The sequence below is a fragment of the Phascolarctos cinereus genome, unplaced genomic scaffold (assembly GCF_003287225.1).
Source record: "Phascolarctos cinereus isolate Bilbo 61053 unplaced genomic scaffold, phaCin_HiC Scaffold_5;HRSCAF=322, whole genome shotgun sequence".
Lineage (NCBI taxonomy): Eukaryota > Metazoa > Chordata > Mammalia > Diprotodontia > Phascolarctidae > Phascolarctos > Phascolarctos cinereus.
Window position 1 is genome coordinate 13,136,987 of NW_027555958.1, and position 18,433 is coordinate 13,155,419.

The 18,433-nt window shown below is 55.0% G+C and overlaps 1 protein-coding gene across 1 annotated transcript; it reads right to left on the reverse strand.

The window, feature by feature from the left end:
- On the reverse strand, positions 1-17,928 carry CAPN10 (calpain 10). The gene is given in 15 exon segments (XM_021005746.2): positions 1-1,982; positions 2,783-2,828; positions 3,295-3,494; positions 5,629-5,717; positions 5,720-5,883; positions 6,119-6,321; positions 7,955-8,241; positions 8,695-8,861; positions 10,272-10,413; positions 12,413-12,630; positions 13,538-13,613; positions 13,616-13,733; positions 14,963-15,094; positions 16,754-16,951; positions 17,849-17,928. Coding segments are annotated over 14 exon segments (2,025 nt in total). The 5' UTR covers positions 16,907-16,951; positions 17,849-17,928; the 3' UTR covers positions 1-1,952.
- Positions 17,929-18,433: the final 505 nt, after the last annotated feature.

Sequence of the window (18,433 nt, forward strand, 5' to 3'; positions counted from 1 at the left end):
TGTTTTTCATGTGTTTATTACAAAAATTACAATCTTAAAAATGTTTCAAGTAAGAAACAGCTTTACAATAAATTTCTTCCTGATGCTAGAGCACCTCTCTGAATTCACCAGGAGATGATTTAGAATACTGCAAACATCAGAAGAGGCAGTGCAATGTAGAGGACACAGTGCTGGACTTGGGAGGCTGGAAGACCTGGGTTATATGCTGACACTGACCACCTGTGTGTCCAGGGGCCTGCCCTTAGCTTCTCTGCACCTCAGGTCACCATGTGAGATGATGTGAGAAGCGGGTTGCAATCTGCATCCATGGGGTGAGTACCCATACCGATGAAAGTCACAAGTCCTTGCAAACAGACTATTGGCTCGTTGAGAACTGGGTTCATTCAGTCTTGTGCTGGAAGAGACCACAGGGTCCGTCCAGTCCAGCTGATTCCTGAACAGGAATCCCCTCTATGATATCTGTGACAAGCCATGTCCAGGGAGTGGGCACCCTCCAGCTGACAGGCACCCTGCTGCCCTCTTGGCCAGCTCCCATAACAAGCCAAAATAATTTCTTCAGCTTCCGCCCAGTGCTCCATTCCAAGCTCAGTGGTTCACTGCCTTCTCCATGAAACCTAACCCTCACCTCCCTATTCACATGGATGCTGTCCTCCTCCAAGTCCTCGACATGCCTTTAGCTGGGCTTCGGCCCCACGGAAAAGTCAGTTCCTCGAGGGCGGCGCCTGTTTCGTTGTCTTTTTATCCCCAGTTTCCGGCAGATTGTCCTGCACAAAGTGGGCACTTAATGTTTGCTGAACTCAATGGATCTAAGTGACCAGCACTCACAAGCCACTTGTATGGTAAATCCCAAAAAGGCTCTCCCCTGTTCCCCATTTTGAAAATCCAGACATTTCCCTTTTCCAGTTGTTCTCCCGAAGTTTTCCAGAGACCAGCACCCCTGCCGCAGCTTGTCTGGGCTGCGTGACTTGAACGCACTGGGGAGGCCAATGGCCTTGTTTCCATTTCCGTATTCATCTTGGGTTTCAACCACTAGTCCAAAGGTACTTTTTGACAGAGAAAGCAGAAGCACATCTGGAGCCCCTCTGCCTTCCCTCTGCTGCCCATCATCCTTGAGCCAGCCTTGGATGGCAGTGGCCACATAGCCCTGCTCTGATCCTCCTCTTGTTCCTAACATAGCTCAAAGCACACAGAGTATGGCCAGCCCTTGCTTGCTACCCCTCGGGCTGAGCTGCTGTGATCTGGAGCCGTCCTCGGCCTGCCCTAAGCCCTTCTGTCTTCATCCCCCATTACAAGAGGATGGAGTATGGCCAGCCCTTGCTTGCCACCCCTCGGGCTGCGCTGCTGTGATCTGGAGCCGTCCTTGGCCTGCCCTAAGCCCTTCTGCCTTCATCCCCCATTACAAGAGGACGGTGGGTGGAGTGCAGGATGGGGGGCCGGAGGGAGACTTCTGAGTTTGTCTCCTCATTTGTAAAATGGTTTCCCGAAGGTCCCTACCAGCGCGGAATCACATCATCGATGGAAAGATCCAATTCTCAATCCAAGATTGTCCCGAAGTCCCCAGTGACTTCCCCACCTCCGGAACCCTGGCATCTGGGGGCTGTGCCTCCGGGGAGGAGCTTTCCTGGCTTCCCACAAGCCTGAGGTTTCTCTATGAGAGGCGACATCACTCTTCACCTTTTCACAGTCAAGTACAATGAGGTTTCTATGAAGTCAACATCTTGTAAAATCGGCAACATGGAGCTGAGTGAAGAGATGAGGTAGGTAGACTATGAGTGGGTCCAGTTGTGGGGCACCTGGGAGCAGGTGCTTCTCCTGGGGAGGAGCAGCAGGAGACTGGGCCAGACACTGCCAGGAGAAGAGCTGGGTCCAGGGTGTTTCTAGACAGTCAGTGAGCACAACAGACAGCAGCTCTATGCTCATTACCGGAATGCTCTCACTTGGGACATTTCCAGTTACCTTTTCATCACTGCTGTGAAGGAGACCTGGGAGGGAGAGAAAACACCCCGGATCCATGGTCAAGGGCTCTACAAATCTCCCAGCTGAGGGTGTTTCTTACCCTCCCCCCTTGCCCAGACCTCTCCAGCTCTGCCACTGTCTTCATGTTATCCCAGGTGGGGCCAAAGCCCTCACCTCACACAGTACAGACTGCAGGAAGATAAAGATGTAGATTCTGGAATACCCAAGAAAGGCCTCGGGAAATACAAACTGAAATTCAGCTGGGAGGCATTATATTCCCTGGGGAGAAGGAAGCCGATGCCAGCTAAGCTCCCCCAGGAGCCGAAAGGCCATGTCTGTACCAGACTGGAGCCTGTGAGCCCAGACACAAAGACTGGACCATATTCTTTTCTGTGCCCTGACCAAGTTAGGTGGCCAGCAAGGACAGTAGCTTCCACACTGCTGGGGATCACTATTTAGGAGGCCTCATGTTACAGCATTGTGGCCCATGATAATGAATGGTCTGATGACAGCAATTTTCTGCCTCGCCAGGTGACCTGGCAGTCAGCAATTTTCTGCCTCGCCAGGTGACCTGGCAGTCAGCACCTCTCCCCTTCCAGACCGGGCCTGAGTGGCAGCATTCAGTCAGGAGACACTTGATTCCTGCACGTCTTTCTAAAGTCCGTGTCTCCTTGCAAACGTAACTATGGCTAAGCGCACCCAGGAACAGCGCATCATCTGCGTGGGAGGCCCCGTCTGCAGCCAGGTCACCCCGAGGCAGGGCTTTATGCTCCATCCATGCACCTAGCCCCACCCCTCCCCAGAACCCCCTTGTTAGGACACCTACCTCCCGCAGGAGCTGCCCCAGCTTCTCCTGGCTCCGGATAGGCCTCCTACAAAGGGATGGGGGGAGAGAGGTGTTGGTCAGGAGGTGGCCCCATGTCCCCCACAATGCAGATCCCTGCAGGAGTAATGTGCTGGGCTTGTAGGATGTGGGCCCAGGGGGAGCTTCATCATGGCGCTCAGCTGGGGCCGGGCCTGATACTCTAGTTCCTCAAAGACCCACTATGGACCCTCCCTCCCTGCTCTCACCACCCCATAGAGCTGGTCTTCTGTGGCCCCCAAATGAACCCCCAAGGCTCGGTCTGAACCTAAGGGTGACGGTCCTCAAAGAAGATCCCGCCTTTCACTGGACCCCAACTTGGAGCCTTTTCATTGGGGGCTGTCTGCCCTTCACTGGCAGGACCTGAGAACCAAGCCAGGGTCCCCTGACCCCATGAGGCAGGAGGAACAGAGAAGACCGAGGGGTGGGACCACTCAGGAGGCCAGGGAGGACAGGCTGTCTTGGGGCACACGTACCTGTCTATCTGGGTTGCTATGATAAGGGTGAAGTCTCCCTCTGTATCAGGCAGGTAGGTGGAGGGCACGATCTTGTAACTGCCCGACGAGAGGCGACACAGGTGGCTTACTTCCTGCGCGTAGCGGTGAGGCACGCAGCTGACCAAGGGCTTGAGCTGGAGCAGGGAAGAAGCACCCCGCGGCCAGCCGCTCTCTGGCATCTAAGGAGAGGCAGAGAGAAGGCAGCCACTTTAAGCTCCTCTGTGGGGAGGATGTCTCCTCTGTGACGCTGAGCTGGCTGTTCAGAAAACAGCCACCCCTCCTCTGGTCTGAAATGCTCCTGGGAGGTGGTTTTGGATAAACCTTGTCTGACTGAATCTTGGTAGGACCAAGGGAAGCCTTTGTCATTTCTAAGCTTTATCTGGGTTCCTTTCCCTGTGCTCACCAAACCCCTCTGGCCCCAAGGGCTGTCCTGGCCGCCGTGAGCTCCAACAGGAAGGCCCCTCCTGGTGGCAGAATCAGCCCTGCAAAGTGCTCAGGCTGTCGGGGAGGCCTGCAGGAGACAGGACGGACCTTCTGGGAAGAAGGGCAGAGGGCTTGAGGCAGAAGACTTCCAAATGTGCCTCACCAGCCCTGACCTGCATCCCCCCATCTGCCTGCCGGGTATCTCCTGCTGAATGGAGAAGCCACAGATCACTGAGACAGATCCACGGTCTGCAGTTCATGAGCATTAGGACCATTTACTATCGAGGCAATACACAGGTGTGAAAGCTCCAGTGAATGGTGGGATGGCACCAAGCCGGACAGGCCAAAGTTCTGGCAGAACTACTGTCATTTTCTGCATCTGTTCCTACCGTGGGCCCTTGTGATCTTGAGTTAGATTCAGAACCTCCGTAAAGGCCTTGTCTGCATCTTTTCCCTACTCTGTGCCCCCAAGCACACCGAGTGTCTGCTAGCAAGCGTCTACTTTGTCTCCAGCACCGGGGATGCGATAACAAAAAGAAGCTGCCCCTTCCTCGAGCAGGGGAAATGAGATGTGCATGTAACGTATGTACAAAGGTTTATGGAAAACAACGACAAGGTAGGGGCGTGGGGCACCAGGGGTGCAGGCCATCAGGAGAGGCCTCATGTCATGGGGATGTCCGAGGGATTCTATGAGGCAGAGGGAAGGGGGAACGGTGCTCCTGGCCTGGGGGACCTGGGCAAAGGCCAGGTAGGCAGGCTATAAATGTCCCTGGAGCCTCTCTGGGCTCCCGTCTCTCTGCTGACCATCATTATTGACCCATCCACTTTGAGACACTGAGGCCCAGAGAGGTGTGATTTGCCCAAGGTCAGTCAGGATTTGAATTCAGGTCTTCTGCTTGCCTCCAGATCTAGCATGCTTTTCGCAGTATTAGCCAGTACTCAGGACTTCTCAAATACCAAGTCCAGAAGTATGGGTAAAGGCCTAAGTTTCAAAGAGGGAAATATGAAATATCTAGAATCACCAGAGAGAACAGTTATCTCCCATGAGCCTTAAACCAAAGAACAAGTTAGCTCTGTGGACGGGAGTGCTGCTTGGCCACGGCAGGATGCTCGGGACAAAGTCTGGCAAATAGAGAGAGGAATGAAGGAAGAGGTCTCCTCGTGGCCCGGAGGACCCCTAGAATTCAGACCCACTGTAGGGAAGGGCCAGAGTGGCTCCAAGCAGACGCCCACAGCCTGGCTGAGCCGGACTCAGAACCCCAGACTGGCTTAGGCCTCTCAAGGGCTTCCTGGTCTCCCCCAGATCCTGGGCACTGTACTGGCCAGCCAACCAGGAGTCCTAGAACCAGATAAGGTGAGTAGTATCTTCTGCTCAGTGATTTGTCCCAGGGCATTCATCCCCCTGACTCCACAGCCAGTCACCAAAGCCACTGCTGGGAAATCCCAACCCACAGGGACTGCAGAGAATGCTCCCAAATTCCTGGGCCCCTCTGGGGGCTCTCCAGCGAATCTGCGCACACAAGACTATGGGATGGCTTTTCACAGGTCAGGCCGGGCCTTCACCCAGAGAGCAAAACTCGCCCCACTCTGACAAGCATTCCTGTTCTCTCTTCTGCCACAGCAGCCTAGGTCGGAGACCTTGGGCCACACATGGAGCAAGCCAAGAGAGACATAAAAACCCTGGGCCCAGGGAAGCTAGGTGGCGCAGTGGATAGAGCTCTGGCGGGGAATCAGGAGGACCTGTGTTCAAATCCGGCCTCAGACACTTGACACTTACTGTGTCACTCTGGGCAAGTCACTTAACCCTGACTGCCTCACCAAAAAGCAAAACAAACACACAAACAAACAAACAAAAATCCTGCCCCTCCCCCCCAAAGGCAGAGCACATACCTGGAAGATGTGGAAGCCAATTGGGTGACACTCACTGTCTTGGCAGTGCTGGCGCAACGTGACTCGGATGCTGCGGGGCCCGTGCCCAGGGGGACGAAGACAGGGAAGCAGGGATTGCTGGGATAGGATGAAAAGTTCCTGCTGCCCCCCGCAGAGCGCCCGCTGCTCCAGCATCCTTTCAGCTGCACTGTCTCCCACTCCCCAGCAGGAAAGTCTTCACAGGGGGAGGCACTACCAGAGGCTGGCTTGATTTCACTGCCCAGTGAGAGAGGACAGAAGGAGAGCGTGAGGACGGGGCGGGGGGAGGGTGACTTCGAGGGGTCTTCCTTAGCTGCTTGAAGCACAGTCGACAGAGGTCCTGCAGAAAGCAGCTGGCCTGTCGAAGGGGACCCAGGAAAGCTGCTCCTGCACTCGCCTCCCCATCTAGCTAACGGTCCAGAGGCCGAGAAGGGGAGCTGGCCGGGGGTCTTTCCCCTGGCCCCTCTCTCACCTGAGCGATATCCTGCCACTGGAAAACACTCGCAGCAGGAAGTGCCCAGCGGCATCCTTCAGGAAGGTGCTGGGAACCACCAAGTAGTAACCAGCAGAGAGGGCACAGCGCAGGTGGACTTCCCGGTCATATGCATGGCAGGCAGTGCCTGCCACAGGCGGGGCAGACAGGACCCCGGGCAGACTGACCCGCTTCTTCTCCACCTGCGGGACACGATTAAAGACAAAAATTCAGCCCCACTTGGCCCCTCCCTCCACGGCGGGGCCTTATGTTGCTTCCCTTCTCAGGAAGTCACCTGAACATGCCAAGGGACCCAATCATTCATTCAACCGAGCAGATGGGGGGCTCAGGCCTCAGAGAAGACCTTGCTCCCCCCCCCCCCCGAGGACTCTAGGAGGAACCGAGTCCCACCTGAAGTCAATGTGGCAAGGAGACTGCCAAAACAGAGGGCATCATGGGAGTGTGACAAGAGTGGACAGAGAAGACACATGACTTAGGCCTAAGAGCCTATTCCGGGGTAGGAGATTCATAGCTTCCTGTACTATCCTGTACTATCGGAGCTCAAGAAAGGAACCCAGCTCTGGAACAGGGTCCATTCTGAGAATGACTGAGGACAGCGGGCCTCCAGTATGCTGAAGCACACAGAAGCATGAATAAGTATAGTCACCTCAGATTTAGAAAATTTATCTACAAATCTTGGCTCTGAAGAATCACAAAGAAGTCACAAGCTTCTCACAGTTGGGACTGGAGCACACGCCCTGCCTGCTTCCCTGCCAGTCCCCCAAGCAGCCCCCATGGCTGATGCCACACAGGGCAGACGAGCATCCAGGGACTCCCGGCCCAAGCACGGGCTCTCTGGATTTCTGGGCTCGGTGAGAAGAAATGAAGCTAGTCAGAGAGCTGCTGCTGTTGTAGTCAGCCACCACCACTCATTTTTTGGGTCCTCACCTGATCCCTCCTTCCTTTCCTGTTGTTTTTACAAAGACAATGAAGCTCAGGGACAGACTCGGCTGCCCGGGCTGCTCTGTGCCCCAAAGGGCAGCTCTAGGTGACTGGAGCCTAAGGGGCTTTGCCAAGTCAGCTGAAGGCTCCTCTTTACATCCATGCATCAGGCGGCCCCAGGGATGGCCCCCGGTACAGGAGCTGTAGAAAGGTGAGCCAACCTAGTGTACGCACCCCCTCGGGCACCCAGAAACCTGACCGACCCACAGAAAGGAGGAGTGTCACGACTTGTAGAGTCCAGGCCCCCAGCCAATATCAACACTGACTCTACCACCTGACAAGTGAGGTCCGACGGCAACTGCTCCAAACCTGCCGCAGACACCCCCCAAAAACCAGGGGCCTGGCTCCTCCCCGCCCCCGCCCCACGGGTCTCACTGTCCTTCTGCCAGCACCTCCCCTGTAAAGGGTAGCACAGCTGGGGAAAGAGGCCTTCGGCGCTCCTGTGCCAAGTGCCTCAGGAGGGGCTGAGTGGCGAGGCTCTGCCTGGTGAAGCTGATGTGACGTCTGCATCGCACCTCCGGACTGGGACAGGCCCCTCTAGACACACCCATTTCGATTAGGTTTTGGGATGTTTCACAGAATCACTTTTCGTAATTATTATTACTTCCTCTCCTACTCTGGGCAAGCTGGATGCATTTTAATTTTCGGAGTACCACCAGCCAGAAATAGCCTCGCCCAGCGTTTCAGCTTTGGCACCGTCAGCCCAGATCGCCTTTGGCGAGCTATCAGCGTGTACTCTCTCCCCCCACTGTCCCTCCGTCAAGGCCGCCAGATGCTGCTCAGGAAGCAGGCAGCAGGTTCCTCGGCCTAGTTTCTCCCCTCTTTGGTTGTTACCTTCCACACGTGGAGTCCCACTGCTTGGTAGTCCTTCCCAGGGAGGCCCTGCGGGCCCAGGGCTGGCCTGCTGCCTCTGCTTGGAGCTGGGGCCAGGATCCTGCCTGCCCAGTCGGCCTGGCACATTCGGGGTCTCTGCAGGAGGGCAATGCATACCTCACTTGGTTCCAAGACCCGCAGCCAGAATTTGGGATTGCTAGGGAAACTGCTGTTGTTACGGCAACCTCCTGCAGACTGCCCTTTCACCCAGGCCCCAGGCAGCTTCTGAGTGTGATGTAACACCTTTGCTAGTACAAAAACACACAGAGCATGTCAGCATGGGGAAAACGAAGCCACTCGGCCCCTGCTTTCTCTCTGTGCTCGAGGAAAAAATGATCAGTTCAGAGTGGAAGCCGTATTAATGACCCAAATACGGGCTGCATCCCCCAAGGAATGGTAGGCAATCTCATCCTTCCGTGAAACAGAAGGATAATAGAGTCTTTCTACATCACAGGAGGAAAGTGGGGGCCCATAAGGGAAGCTGAACAGGGGTCTCCTCAGGGCCATACGACAAGGCCAGGGTGCAAGCAACATAACTTAGGAGCTGCTTCTGATCCCCTGTGGCCGACCATCGAGCGTCAAGGCCCAGAAGGCGCATTAGTGAGGCCTCGGTGGGACGAGGTAGGCCGACGCAACCTCCTTGGGGTCCTGGGCCGAATACCCCTTCCCTTGTAGCTCGTCTGTCCAAACTCACCACCTACCAGTGTAGAGGCTCTGCAGGTGGCCCTCCTCTGTGATTGGGTAGCTGATGGTGATCTCATCAAACTCCCTGATAAACTCCTCTTCTTCAACCCAAAATTCCCCTTCCTGGAGCTGGGACAAGAGTTCGGAAGCATCTGCTGGGTCTAACTGGTCCCATCCTTCACCCCTGGAAAAAGATAGCCAACCTACATTAGTCTCACTGCAGAAGAGACAGCCATTCCCCAAGGAGGGGGTCACACCAACAAACACGCCCACTAACAGTCACTAACAGGAAAAACCTGCATTCTCCTCACTGGAGTCCCACTTTCTCCAGGTCCTGGGAGTTCCCAGCATCTGGCCACTTTTATATCTTCGTGCACCCAAGTCATTCTATATACGCTGGACTCTTCGATGATGAAAACCCTGCCCTAGCATTCCTCAACACCACACCTCTCCAGCACCTCTGCAGGGCACCCTGCTGCTTCTCCCTCTAGAAAAGGGGTTCCAGACTATGGCAGGAAGGAGCCACTCGAGAACACTGGGCAGGTGGGTGAGTCAGGGGTCTGAGAAGGGGAGGGGTTTCAGTCTGCACAGCAGGTTCTCCAGGGTCAGCAAGAGCCTGCACAGTAGGAACGGCCTGGCACAGTCTCATGCACTGGGTAGAGACCCTGATCCAGGGCTAACCAACCAAAAATCCCGGCAGGCACTGGAAGAATCCTCAGTTACCCTTTCATTTCATGGATGAGGACGCAAAGGCCAAGAGACGGGCTGACTCTGAGAGCTGCACTGGGGGGAGCCCTGGGTTCAGAGGCCGCGTCACGGCTCCGCCCTGGATGCGCTGAAGACGTTGGGCCTTTACCTCCACATCCGTGAAATCCAGACATCAGACCAGGTGACTCACGAGCCCCCTCCAGCCCTAAGCCTAGGACCAGTGCCCAGGGCCGAGCCCAACCCACTGCTCGTTCTTCAACACTAATGAAAGCCTCTTTCTGGCAGAGCACCTGCCATAGCTCCTGTCTACCCAGCCAGCTGCAGCATCCACCTTCATGGAGGGCATTCCCTGAGGGGATATTCAAGGACTTCCCGGCTGGGCGACCCTGGGCAGATCACTTCAGCCCCATCTTCCTCCATTTCCTCATGTGTGAAATGAAGACAACAGCAGTACCTGCCCCCTGGGTTGCTGTGAGGATCAAGTGGGACGATATTTGTGGAGAACTCTGCCACCCTAAAGATGCTCACTATGAAGGCCAGCTCTTAATGACCAGTTCTAGCACGGGGCCAGGTGACTAACTGCAGAGCCAAGGCCGGAGGGCCAAAGTGCCAGGCCTGGCTGCGTCACCAGCAAACCATCTAGCAGACGACAGAAATCACCGGCGCTGATGACTTCACGAGGCCGTGGGCGGCGGATGATGAAGGGACACATAAATGTGGACTCCTCCCTGACCAGAGCTCTGGCAGCGAGGACCAGAAAGCGGGAGACCCAGATTCGTGTCCCCAGGCCCCACACCCAAGTGCTTCAGCGCCCACCTGTCCCTTCTCCCCGGGCCAGTGCACCGTGACTCCTGGGGCTGCCACAGCCACGGCCCAGAACACTCACTCCTCTCTCCAGGGCCCCCGCCAGCACCGCCGACCCCACGGGTTCAGAATCCGGAGCAGCAGCAGCTCCCTGCCCAAACTGCTGCGGAGCTCCCGAACGTCTGAGATGATGAAGGCGTGAAACTCCCCTAATTCACTGGCACCTGCGGGAAGAGCGCAATTAGGGCACAGTCACTGGGTGATGAGGGAGACACAAACCTGCCCCAGCCGGCGAGGCCCAACCCTGAAGGGGCACCATCCTTGGCCTGGATGGCATGGCCATCCTGAGAGCTCTGGTGGCCCACGCCGTGGGCAGAGCAGGTGTTGCTCACTTCACTGAACTGCCTTCCATCTCTGTTACAAGGAAAGGCTCCCTGGGGTGAGACACACGAACGATTCATTGCACGTCAAGAGAGAAGTCTTCAGGGAGACTTTTAAAAGTAACAAAGCACCAGGCCCTGTGGTTGTACAATGAGAATCAGTCTCCTCCCTTCCCGTGTAGCTCTCAAAGGCTGGTCTGGCAAGGCTCTGAAGGGGGAGGCAGGGCTGCAATTCCCCAGGGCCCCTCTTGTTGTTTAGTCAGTTAGTCAGGTCCGACTCTCCGTGACCCCATTTGGGGTTTTCTGGGCAGAGACATTGCAGCGCTTGGCCATTTCCTTCCCCAGCTCACTTTACAGATGAGGCAACTGAAGCAAACAGGGTGAAGTGACTTGCCCAGGGTCACACAGCTAGTTCGTGTCTGAGGCTGCATGTGAACTCACGACGGTCAGACTCCCTGACTCCAGGCGCCACCTCGCTGCCCCAATGGGTCCCTGGCCATCTGCCATTTCCCAGAAGTCCCTTCCCCAGGAATAAAGCGGAGGAGCGATGTGGAGACGTGTCTCTACCCTGTATTTCTTCTTCTGGACAAAGATCCATCCAAAGTCACTGTGGACCATAGGGTGACTTCTAGTCACTGGGCAGATGTATACATGTGAGTTTTCAAGTGTGTTAAAATGTGTAAAGGAAGACAAAGGGGAACTTCCGAGGCAAAACTCAAGATATGGACATGCTGGTGTGGACGTGGTGAAGGCAGTACAAGAGGAGGGCTCCTCAGCCTTGGAAGGGCTAAGAGTCTGACTTCACGTGAGAAGCTGAGGAAAAGAATCACTTGTGTCTTCCTTTGGCAGTTAACAAATTGGGCCATTGGTGTGCTGTCAGTCCAGTAAAGAGAGCCCTAAGAGGCAAGGCCAGGAGATAGAAGAGAAAGAAAATAGGGAGGGCGCACTGGCGGAAGCGAAAACACTGAGTGACAAGGGTGCCTCAGCTTGGACAAATGGCATAAGGAGCCGAGAGCCTGCAGTGGCCAAGAAACGTGCCAGTGAGGGGCTTCCTGGAGGGGCGAGGGGGGCATCCAAGAGGGAAAGACTTCACTTCTCCAGGAGGGCCTCAGGACACAGCGTGGAGACCGAGGGAGACAAAGTGAGAAGGAAGAACAGTAACAATTCTGGGAGGGGGCCTGCATGTGACAAAGTGGAGTCCACACAAGAGGACCTGTGCCAACTCAGTGAGAAGGCGGCTTCCCTGGCCTGCATGTAACTTAATTTATTTATTTATTTTTTGGTGAGGCAGTTGGGGTTAAGTGACTTGCCTAGGGTCACACAGTTAGTGTCAAGTGTCTGAGGCTGGATTTGAACTCAGGTCCTCCTGACTCCTATCATCTGTGCCACCTAGCTGCCCCCCACCTTGTAGTTTATACTCTGAAATTCCCCAAGTGAACAGGTCAAGTTTGTTCTCTGAACTGATTATAGGTGACTGATTACATGCCTAAAGTGGCCACGTCTGGAGAAGAGAAAGAGGAGGCGCACATCCTGTGGCCCAGGGGCAAGGCCTTTCAGGTGCAAGTCCTCCCTGTTCTCTGGTTTCCAGTGGTGGCAGCAAAAAAAGCTCCCCTGAGATGGGGATCTGGGGCCAGATAAGGACAGCAGCTTGGGGAAGGAAGCCTTCTGTTGGGGCGAGATGCCTCACCTCGTCCTAAAGTCACGCCTGGAGGCGGAGGCCAGCAGCAAGGTGGCTTCTGAAAGCCTCGTGGGCTGCTGAGGGCTCCGAGACTAGAGAGGAGAGGGCTCAGAGCAGATGGGACAGCCCCACCGGCGGCATCCCAGCCGTGTCCGGGGTCGTTACCTTCCCGGGAGCTGAGGACGGAGCAGCTGATCACACACTGGTCCTTGAAGTCCAGCAGCCTGTGGAAGGTCCTCTGCTCCAAGCTGCTGGGACTGCTCAGCTTGTCCCCGCTCCATCCTGGGTCCTTCAGGCTCCACCTTTCCGCCAGACCTCCAGTTAGATCCACCAGGGCATCTGCCACCTGCCCTGCCCACAGATGTTCATAGGACCCATAGACCCTAGGAAAGTGCAACAACAATGACCCAGCATGCATCTCGGCCCTGCCACAGCAAGGAGGGTACCAAGGCCTCCTCCTCCCCCCTCCCCACTCCAACCCATGAGCTCTTCGTCCCCTCGCTCGGCCTCCTCCTCACCGCTGCCTTGAGTCACAGCTCATTCTTGCTTTCCGCACAGCAATGGGCAGTGTTCTAGTCACACTCTCCATCGTTTCCTGTCTCTCTCCAGACACAGCTGTACTAACGCTCACATGAGCCACCCACTTCCCACCTGTCCAGTTGCCATCAAGGTCGAGCCCCACTTTCCCAGGGAGCACGCCCTGATCTATGCAGTGAGGTGCACATGCTTTTGTTTCTGACACAATCAGCCTTGCCAAAAAGAAAAGGGAGGTTGGCAGCTCATCCTGCGTTAGCTGACCTGTAAGCTCACAAATGCTCACGTGAGACACGTAAATGTCAGCTCTTATCATTACTGGTATTATGATGGGACAGAAACTCATCCTCACTGTTTGACAAAGCGTCCAGGTTAGGCCTGGGCATCCAAAGTCATTCCAGTCAATAATGAAAAACAAGCAAAGACACGACTGCCATTCACAAAGCAAGTGGAGCGCTGATGCGGTTTGGAGAAAGGAAAAAGGAAGAGGAAAGCTCGCCCTTCCTCTAGGGAGCGCTGTCCTGAAATCCATCCCCCAAATAGACAGGGATAAAAGATGCGGAAATCAATCCCTTCACTCCTCCCTCAGGGTTACCCCCAAACACCTGCTCTGGTCCCCAGGATCCTTGAGGCTAAATGGGCTGGCTTCTGCTGCCAAGCAGAGGAGAGGGGCACCTAATGGAGGCTGCCCAGGGAGGCTCCAGGCTCCTCTCCACCCACCGCTTCCGACAGGGCCCCGGTCGCTGGCACACGTACTTGGCATACACCTTTTCCAGCAGGGGGAGCCAGAACACATCTTCCGTCTGACACTGGGAAAAGCACAGTCTCCCCCAAGGCAAGGCAGGCGGTCATCCACGGTCACCTCCACCCACTGTCCAAACTGCCACACCCGACAGGTCAAACACCCCCGGTAGGCTGGATCCGGCCAGCTGGGCTGCCCTGGGGGAATCACCTATCAGGGAGAGAGGGAGTCAGCGAGAAGTCATGATAGAGAAAACAAAGAAATGTCCTGGCAAAAGCAATATACACACACCCCTTTACCAGAGCCTGGCCATATACCAACCATTCATTCCAGACACACTTTCTTATTGCTAAGAAAGAGAGGAATTCAGCAAAGTGAGAAGTCCCAGTGTGGAAACTCCCTCCACAGATGCAGATTGGCTACTTGTCTGCAGCTTAACAGTCTTAAAGAGCTGCCTGGGACACTGAGAAATTCATTTAATATGCCATGAAAATGAAAATGACTTTTCAGTCAAAGATTTCAGGGTCACATCGAGTGAGCAATAGCTGAGAGCCATCCTATCACTTTTCACTGTCAAAAATAAGCCCCTAACCTAAACTGAGATCAAACACAACTTTTGCTGGTTTATAAACCCATCTTCAGACTCAGGTGGGAAGTCCCCCTGAGCTGCCACTCACTGGCTGCCTCACTGCACTGACCACTCTTGGCCTCAGGAATGTCAGTCACATCTGGCTCAACAGGTTACCTGTCAGATGACTTGGGCAGTGATGTGACCCACTATCTGGGAGGGTGGGGAGGGACAGGATGACTGTCGCTGGGCATTGCTGACAATGGAAAGCACACAGAAATACAAAGCTCTGTGATGCCTCTGAAATCCTGAAGAGTCTGTCTGTGCCTGCAGAGGTGACTCAGCTAGGACCATGGACAGTCTCCACCGGAGGTAAGCCCAAGTCTCCTCTGCATGCCATCCGCAATCCCCTGGATGTGTCAGGAGACACAACTACAGCAGCGGGCAGGGACCTCTCCCCCAGGTGAATTTTTCAAACATACAGAACAGTTCCATTTCAAGTTCATTCACTGTAAATCCCTGAGGACACTGGAAAGCTTGGGAGATGTCCGAATCGCCCAGAAACCAACTGGATCCAACTCAGCCAGCAGAGAAGAAACTGGCAGTCTGTGTCTCTACTTTTAAACTCACCCTGACTGATAACACTTGGCAGGTCCTCACACTTCCAACTAACCATCCTGAGCAGCTACAGCAGAGGCACCTGAAACAGCAAAAACTTCAATGGCCTCTTCCCCGGCTTCCTGCCACTGCTCCCTCACTAGCTTCCTGAAGGGATTCCGGGGGGCAGCAGAGGACGGGGGAAGAGAAGAAGCCTGTGCTTTCCAGCCCCAGCAAGAGGCAGCAAGGACCAGGAGGGGAGGAGCCCCCTTACCTGATCCAGGAGATGTTTGCTCTTCTGGAGGGCTGCACAGGCACAGAGGAACCAGCAGTCTCCCAGAATCCCCTGCTTTATCTGGCCTTCCTGTGGGTTATCTGGGAACAGTCGAGGTGTGGAACAAATTTCCTAAAATAAAGAAAAAGTGTTCCCAGTTAGATCAGAATTAGGTAGCAGAGTTACCGATCAAATTTTCCCGAGCATCCCCTGTACTACTTGGCATACAAAGGAAACAGCTGTGATTTCTGACCTCCAGACACTCACAATACAGCTGTAAAGACAGAACAATGACCACACAGAGATTAACCATCAGAGTTAGGGGAGACCTGTATGGAACAATGCCAAACCCGGGACAAAACGATGAGGAAACAATGACATGAAGACGGGCTGAAGGGACCCAAATCAATGAAAGGCATGACCTGAGTACAATGGCTGAGAAATGAGGCCATGGAACATGATACGGAGGATGCCAGGGTCCTGGGCCCTTTAATCCCTGCTGGTGACGTGCCTGGAGGCCAGTGCCAATGGAAACAGATCAGCTATGACTCCATTGTTTTCTTAGGGCCCTTCACCCTTGGTTGGTGCCAAAGGAGGAAGGAATGGCGCTCAACACCCTAAGGATCACCGCACAGAACCGGACAAGCCTAGGCCCTCCCTATGCTCTACAAATGGGCAGTAGTGGTGCAGGGGATAGAGTGCTGGACCTGCAGTCAAGAAGACTCCCCTTCCAGAGTTCAAATCTGGCTTCAGCTATCTGACCCTGGGCAAGTCACTTCACCCTGTTTGCCTCAGTTTCCTCATCCATAAAATGAGCTGGAGAAGGAAATGGCAAATCATTCTAGTATCTCTGCCACGAAAATACTAATGGGGTCATGGAGAGCTGGACACGACTGACTGACCCCTGAACCCTGCTCTCCAGTGTTTGACAGTTCTGTTGGAATGAGACTGTGAGCTCCTCAAGAGCAGGGGCTGCTCCCCCCCTCTTCTTTATATCCCCAGCACTTAGCACAGTACCTGGCCCACAGTGAGTGCTCAATAAATGCTTCTTAACTTGAACTTGGGAGAGATGACATGTTATATAACAAGTGAAGCCTGATATTATCACCAACCATCTTCTATCCCGCCAACAATGAGAAACAGGTCCTCTAAATCCCAGCATCTTATGAGAGGCCTTCAGAAGCTGCCTAGGCCAACCAATACCTGAGCAGCATTCCTTTTTACAATGACTTCAACCAACGATCCTCTGACCTTGACCTGAAGACCTCCTTGAGAGGGAGTCCCCTAGCCAGAAGCAGTCCATGTCACTTTGGGAATGCTTTCATTACTGGGAAGCTTTTCCTCACACTAAGCATCGGATTCTTCATCCCAGGCATGAATTCGGAATGTCAAGCAACCGAACCAGGCCCAGGGTCCAGCATCATTCCACTAGAGAATGTGGACCTTTGCTCATCTCAAGTTTTGGGGCACTTCTCCTGGTCTTGATTCCTCAAATATAAACAGTGGTTCAACAGTCCCATTTATGAGTTCTTTCAGACCCAGGGAGATGTTTAAAATTTCAAAAGGACAATTGTTTTAATACAAGTATTAAATAATTAAAATACCCTTTAGCATGGTGTCTTGGACTGAACATTAGTAGTCACTATACAAGTGACTGAATGGGGGCTGGGTGTCACAAAATAGAAAATAGTGTATTCCTCCTCTAAGACAAGCCTGAGAAAGACATGCCCAGGCCCTGAAAATAAGATTCTAAGGCGGATTCTGGTGAACTTGTAAACCAGCCAGCATCACCTGTGGTCGAAGCCAGGTGATATCTTCTCGGAACTGAGCCAGGGGAGTGGAAAAGGTACAAAAGAGGGAAGAGTCACAGGCAGGGAATGTGGCATCCTTGAAGAAATCCTGCTCCGGGGGCGACTCTCTCCCATTCGCTGGCATTTTCAGCATCGCAAAGGCCACCAGCCACCCGGAAACTTTGTCTCCAACCTTAATCTGCAACACAGAATCCCGACGAGGTTTGCAGGGGAGAAAAAGGTCCCTAACCAGAGCATCAGGGTCTTTTACAGCTATAAGTTATGCAGGTGCTGCGCAGCCCCGGGGGGTCCATAACACGGGGCTCTGCCCCATTCCAGATCTGGGGCTTCTCCCCCGAGATCGAATGAATCTGGGGCTGAGTGAGACCCCCAGATCACCCTCCCCCCTCGTTTGACAGCCCAGGAAACTGAGGCTCCAGAAGAGGGCTTGACTCGCCCAAGATCACAGAGCTACTGAGGCAGGAGGGGATGATTCCAAGGCCAGGAGGCACTGACCACAGGGACAGCTGGCCACACCTTCGCCCACCCATCAGACGGGGGTGAGGGGGGGGCAGTGGGGAGAGGTCTGAAAAGGGGGGGCGGGAAAGCGGGAGGCCACCGCAGACGAGGAAGAAAAGAAGGTGGGACAGAGCAGAGGGGGAGGGGAGAGGAGGGGGTCTAAGGCACAGAAGAGAAGGGATGGGAGGAGGTGCTGGGGAGGAGGATGGGGAGGGTCTAACCTATTGAAGAGAGAAGGGTCAGGCGGGTAGGGGAAGCAGGGGGAGGGGAGAGGAGGCGGTCTGAGGCGCGGAAGAGAAGGGGCAGGAGGGGGTGCCGGGGAGGGGGAGCGGGAGGGGGGGTCTAGGATACCGCGGGCCCGGAGGACAAGGGCCCCCCGGGGAGGGGAACTAGGGGGCAGGGCGAGGGAGGGGGAGGGGAGAGGAGGGAGGGTCCCAACCCCTCCAGTAATTAGAACAGCCACCGCCCAGCAAGTGACGCCCTCCGCCCGGCCCCTCGCTCACCTCCTCCAGGGCCCTGTCCCACTCCTCCTCCCACTCCAGCTCCCGGAGCCGACGCCGCCCCGACCGTCACCCACCTCCTGTCACTCCGTCTCCACAGCAACCGCCCCCCCACCGCACCGCAGCCAACCAGACCAGCCCCATAACGCCACATGACACGTCCGGCGAATGGCGGGCCACTTCCTCTGAGTCCTGAGCCCCCGCGCAGCCGCAGAAGCCGCCGCCTCTAGTCTGGGACGCTCAGCTCCCCCTGCTGGCGTTCGTAAAGAGGTGGGGGGCGGAAAGAGCCGTCCCTGTCCCCAAGGAGCTTCTCTTCCAAAAAGTCACAGCCTTTCCCTGAACCTCAGTTTCTCCGTCTGCCTGTAACGCTTCCTCTTGGGACACACCCCCAAATGGGCACGCACACCCTGGTTCGGGGTCCCCGGAAGGGTCGGCTGCTACTTGACCGCAGGCTTCTGGAGGTTACCGAGAGAGGTGGCGGGAAACGACTGCTTCAGGAGCCCCCAGCAGTGCGCTTCCCAGCCACCGTCAGCCAGTCGTCTCCCTCAGCTTTCAGCGAAAGTGCCTATTAAGCAGGTCTAATAAACAAACATTTACCCCACTGAAGCCGGGGACGCAAATGCACATCTGTGAGAAGAACGGGCTCAAAGTTAGAAGCACAA